The 6,000-nt window shown below is 35.1% G+C and overlaps 1 protein-coding gene across 1 annotated transcript in view; it reads left to right on the top strand.

Moving 5' to 3' along the window:
• Window positions 1-2,028: 2,028 nt before the first annotated feature.
• Window positions 2,029-6,000, top strand: part of LOC149798542 (sodium-dependent multivitamin transporter-like) — a 60,023-nt gene continuing 56,051 nt past the window's right edge. Inside the window, exons 1-3 of the mRNA XM_089957177.1 lie at window positions 2,029-2,376; window positions 4,567-4,635; window positions 5,248-5,299. Of these exons, the coding sequence (XP_089813303.1) occupies window positions 2,032-2,376; window positions 4,567-4,635; window positions 5,248-5,299 (466 nt within the window). The 5' untranslated portion in view covers window positions 2,029-2,031. The remainder of the gene's footprint in view (window positions 2,377-4,566; window positions 4,636-5,247; window positions 5,300-6,000) is intronic.

The raw sequence follows: 6,000 nt of genomic DNA, 5'->3' as shown, positions 1-6,000 counted from the left end.
GCGAAGATAGAGATAAGATAACGTCAGAAAAGAAAGATTTTTTTTTAACGAGACAGCAAAGTGGCAATGGAAGAGAGAAATTTGAATTCCTGATTATAGAGACAGCATACATACAATATGTCACTCTCAGAAGAGTTGTCTCGTAATAGACAAAGGATTCCAGCACCATTAATTCCCATGTAGGCTTTAAGACGTAGTTTACCAATTACCTCTTTTATAATATGTTTCGAATTGTCAGCAGTTAGTACAGTTATTAGAAATTCTGAGAGATTTTCTAAAGAAATATCAAATATTTCTCAATATAGTTACCGATGCAATGAGGAAAAAGTAATCTCACAAATGGCCCATTTGGAACAATCTAAAAGAAAATCAGACCTCAAACTAAAAGAGTTTGAACATGCTTCCGGAGTAGAGAGAGCTGTCACAACAAATGAGAATGTACAACGCGAGAGTAAACATTCAACACATAGATTAGGCACGAGAACATTATATAAAACAAAAGCGAAATAAACTCCGGCCTCCCAATCTCACAGAGTCAAGTGATTGAGGGAAAAATTCAGATTAAAAACTTCAACAATTGACAAACAATAGATATTTCAGAAAGCAGCTTTAAGTTCCCCATAAAATGCCTATTTCATTGACATATCGATTGCATGATGTTAAACCTTAAGTTAAGATAAAACTGACAGCAAGTATAAGTTAGATGCATTGATTGCAGGGTGGTCAAATATGTTATTATTATGTAGATGTTAGGCTGGGATTTCCTTGTGTAGGTGCAAATTCCAATATAAATTCTCCTAAAATATTATTTGGGTGAGCAAGTCTGCATGTAGGCTAGCAGCTCTTGAGCGATACAATGCTTGGTGTGTACTAATTAAGACGTCATTACGAGGAGATCGTCTTCCATATAGACTTCGATAACAATTATTTTTCCTTTATATTCCCTACTCTGGTCTGTCAGTATTGAAGGTACCCAAATAAATCATAATCTAAAATGTTTTCAAATATGAACTCACGGTGAAGTTCTTGTAGTAGGGTATCAGGCATGTTTTGAGAGGCTGGACTGTAAACAATACAGCGGGTCACCGAATTAACGTCCGGACAAATAAAATGCCTCATTACTCACTGTGGTCTATCGCCAAAATATACAGACAACCACACCGTAAATCTCATATCGTAAAGACTAAACAAGTTCATTTAAACCAATATCAACTAAGTAAAATCTAACTCGTGTATCATGACCAAACGAGAGGAAGAAATGCTCTTTAATAAACTTGGATTAAGTTCGTGGGTACTGAAATAGAAGTAATATTTGTGATCTGAGTCCTATATTGGATCCACAAATGACTACAGTTTTAGCGGTGCATCATTTGCCTTAGAAGTTTTCATCCCGGATGTAATTTTCATTAAAGGATAAAAATATAAATATCTTTATATTGTAAGGCAATTCGCTGGAAGTTATACAAACCCTATCAACTGCTGCTGCTGCTACCTCCATTACGAATAATAATAATGATAATAATAATAATAATACTGGAATAGAATGTGCCTGAGCAAAGTAACAGGAATGAAACTGACAGACAGTAGGTTAAAATGAGCATTGTTGACCTTAGAGTTATTTGTTTAAGCCCAATTCACGATGTGTTTAGCATATATATATATGTGTGTGTGTGTGTGTGTGTGTGTGTGTGTGTGTGTGTATTTGTTCGTTACTAATATTCAATTTTTATCAATTTTCTTTTCTTTTTTCACTTCCTCCCCACATTGCTAATTTTCTTTCCGTATTTATTTTTCTATTGACTAATATTATAAATTGTGCAAATAGTGAATCTTAAGGGCATTGATTGAGAATGGATCTCAAAATAATATTTATCATTTTAAATATTTCATTTTTAGTGATTGATTGACGCAGGAGTTTTATTTCCTGCATGACATTTCTGATTTTATAAGTTCCTGTGCTTTCACTGTCATTGGAAACGCCGTTAGCTTTACTTCGTGCTGTCTATTTATACGGATCAGGTTAACAACACAATGACGAATACGATCCATTTCTTCCACATAGCGGATTACATCATCTTTGGAACTACCATCGTTGTGTCCCTGGGTATAGGAATCTATTATGCCCTCTCCGGCGGAAAACAAAGAACCACGACCGAGTATCTGGTCGGAAATCGACATATGTCTGTACTTCCGGTTGCCATATCTTTGATGGTGTCATTCCAGTCGTCCATCTTGATTCTGGGGACGCCTGCGGAGGTCTACGTATATGGATTCCAATGGTTTATTTTTAGCTTTGGATGGTTTTGTGCCAACATGCTCTCCGTGAAGCTGATGGTTCCTTTGCTACATCCTTTAAAAATTACTAGTGCATATGAGGTGAGTGAAACTGAAAAGTATGTAAATCAAGCACGTGATCTTGAGGAAACTTTCAGTTAAAAATTACTAGTGCATATGAGGTGAGTGAAACTGAAAAGTATGCAAATCAAGCACGTGACCTTGAGGAAACTTTCAGTTAAACTTGATAATCGTGAAGGAGACACCTTGACACTAGTAAAGAAACGGAAATTCAGCAATAAAAACAATATATTCTGTATACATAGGAGGCGCAATTTAGTTTCTAAAGATTGTTTTCGTTCCTTTCATAGTAATTATTAATTACTATATAGGAAAAATTCTAACGATATTAAAACTTTGAATGCTAGGTTGTTTCTAAAAGTTTAAAAATTTACATAATGGATTAAGTGAATGTACACAATGGCATTAGCATAAATGAATCCAAATACATTTAACGGTCTTAATAACTGTATTCACTTGTTGTCTTTATGAAGCAATCATTATTTATCTTTAGCGTCTACGAATATTTTTCTCTCAATATTATGCTAAAAACTTGTGAAGTCATGGAGTATTTATTTTGGGGGTACCTTTCATACTCTTTGAAAGAAAGAAAGAAAAACATTGTTGCAACAGCTTCAGCTCGTCCACAGATTTTTAAAACAGTTCTCAGGCTTTTCATACCCAGATAGGAATGAGAACACAAAGGCAAACATACAAGGTGGAAAAAGAAAAGAAAACAGGGATGTAAATGTCTCAGATATAGGAATAACTTTTGTTTTGTCGAGCATACATACTCTAATGAATATTCACGTCAAGTACGAATTTCTTTGAAAATTTGTTCCGAATAGATAGCTTGGAGAGATTTTATCTAGTATTTCTGCCCCCCCCCCCCCCCCCCCGGCCCCTGCAGCTCATCTCTACCCATTTAATAAACAATACAGCCTAACTTACATGACAATCAGGCTTTTAGGAACAGAAATGGAATAAGAAGTGTATTGAACTAAGAGTCAAATAATCAGCTGAATCATATCTTCTACATTGCTTTGAAGCGGTTCAATATTTTAATCAATCCATGGCTATATATCATCAATATCAATGAGTATCAAAACCACACTACGAAAGATATAAGGTCTACAGTAATTAAAGGTTACTAAATTTGTATGGGAAAATATGAAGGAGTTTTTTGGATGGAATATTACACGACCTTGGGAGTGAAGTATATCCATGCAACAAAACTAATTCATATTTTCTCATACAAATGCAGTAACCTTTTTATTATATGTTCATTTTCTTATTCTACCTAAGGCTTAATTATATAAACAAAATACACAAAAGAAACAACGTAAATGAATGTATGTCGTATTCCAAACTAAATACACAAGCGCATATTCATCATTACACAAAACAACATTATTACTGCGCTCATAACTCGGCCCAGATAAATTTGAACTTAGTCGCGCGCTCGACATAACTTTCGAGAAAAAAATGGCGTGTCTAGTTAAAATTAAAATTTGGAGTCATATTGTGAATGAATGTGCATTGCAACAACTTTTCCATTTGATCTAGAATGAATAGATTTTGGTACTTTTTTTTTTCGATTCTACGAAATTTCGTAATTATGGACAATTCCACATGAAATACATGGGATTGAAGAAGCCAGGGAGAAGCGTGTTGACATCTGCAAATGTGTTTCTGTTTCTGTCATTGACTGTTTGAAATCATAATGTGGGAAAAATATGAAGTCTTTCAATTGCAATTATCAAAAAGACGCTATGAAATTTAATGCTTATTTCATTTTGAGTGCAGTAAGGAGGATGTAAATGCACTTATCATCGAAATTACAGTACAATTTTGAAATGTGTAATCAAGATTGATAACCTATGATAGGCTCATGTAATTCGGATTTGCAGAACTAAGAAAGTACATTTTGAGGAAATTCAGGATGTAAAACTGTAAGTGTATTTTTTGCCATTTTTATCACCAGCTAAATAAGACTGTATATGACTTGTCACTTGTATGTCATTTGTAAGGACCTTTTCTTGCGTCTGTTTTATACTGTAGCTAGCCTAAATCCGAAACAGTGTATCAACGCGGAATGTGCTAAAGCAGCTGGTATGTGGCAGTCCACGAAAAATCTGTTTTAGTTCATTCAGAAACAAACTAGATACGTATTATAAGTACGAAATCGAATTTATCCATTTATTTGGATTCTGTTTTCTTTTATCTTTTCAGTACCTAGAACTGAGGTTCAAATCCCGATATATCCGAACAGTTGGCACTCTTCTTGGCATGATATATTATGTAAGACTTCCACAAGTTTATCTTTCTTTGACAAAACCCAGAAAATTAAATTTGTATGTTTATGTCATTCAAATGGCATAATACGTCTCCTGAAAAAAAATCCTGATATCTAAATTTCAGCAACGAAAATTTCCTTTACGTTTAATAGTTAGAGAAACACACACACACACGCACGCACGCATGCACGCACACACACGCACACACACACACACACATACACACACACACCCAGCCCTCGTTGCAGAGCTAGAACGGCAGTAACCATTTTTGCACAGACTGTAAATAACTCAGCTGTATCCACACGTCTAAAAATTACCTTGCGTGATACATGCTTTAAACCAGTAGATACTGGAGATGAAGATAAAAAACTTATTAAGGGAGCTGGTATCGATCCTGCCATGTGTCATAACTTGAAAACAATAGAGATTCTCATCCTAAAACCATGTATATATTTCCTTTACAAGAACAATATATTTACCTAGCCAAATAACATTTAGGGATTAACCCAAGAACCCCAAGCGTTGACGTGGAGATAAGAACGGGAATGGCAGGATGCTTGTTTTACAAACACAGTATTATAGTAATACTTACATTTATGTCTGTATCTTTCAGACTGTGTACATGGGAATCATATTATTTGGTCCAGCCATAGCTCTAGAAGCATGTAAGTACAAATGTGTGTGTAAGTGTGTGTGTGTGTGTGTGTGTGTGTGTGTGTGTTTGTGTGTGTATGTGTGTGTGTGTTTGTGTATTTGTGTACAGGAGAGAGAGAGAGAGAGAGAGAGGAGTCAGTAAACTGGAGATAGTGGCATGATCTTTGCTTGTATGAATTACTGTAAAGGTTTGTTGTACAAAAGTTTTGTTCCAATAATATAGAATTTGTAAGCATATGAAATCATTGTCAATTAGAGTCCTTTTCAAAGGAGGTTTGCGTTTTGTGAGTTGCTGTTGGGGTGAGAGTGTGGATTCATCATTGTCAATTAGAGTCCTTTTCAAAGGAGGTTTGCGTTTTGTGAGTTGCTGTTGGGGTGAGAGTGTGGATTCATCATTGTCAATTAGAGTCCTTTTCAAAGGAGGTTTGCGTTTTGTGAGTTGCTGTTGGGGTGAGAGTGTGGATTCATCATTGTCAATTAGAGTCCTTTTCAAAGGAGGTTTGCGTTTGTGAGTTGCTGTTGGGGTGTGGATTCATCTTGTCAGTTAACAGGTAAATATCAAAGCAGCGGTTGATGTGGATAAGGTAAATCACAAAATGTCATTTATTCATTCAGCTCAATTTTCTTATTAACTGAACTTTTCTTGTTATCAACGTGATAATAAATGAAGAACATAGAAATTTCCAAACATATATACTGGATATTCTCTGCA

Source organism: Sinohyriopsis cumingii, chromosome 5 (assembly GCF_028554795.1).
Source record: "Sinohyriopsis cumingii isolate HCF-2022 chromosome 5, ASM2855479v2, whole genome shotgun sequence".
Classification (NCBI taxonomy): domain Eukaryota; kingdom Metazoa; phylum Mollusca; class Bivalvia; order Unionida; family Unionidae; genus Sinohyriopsis; species Sinohyriopsis cumingii.
Note: the sequence above shows the minus strand (reverse complement) of the source record. Positions and strands in the feature narration are given on the sequence as shown.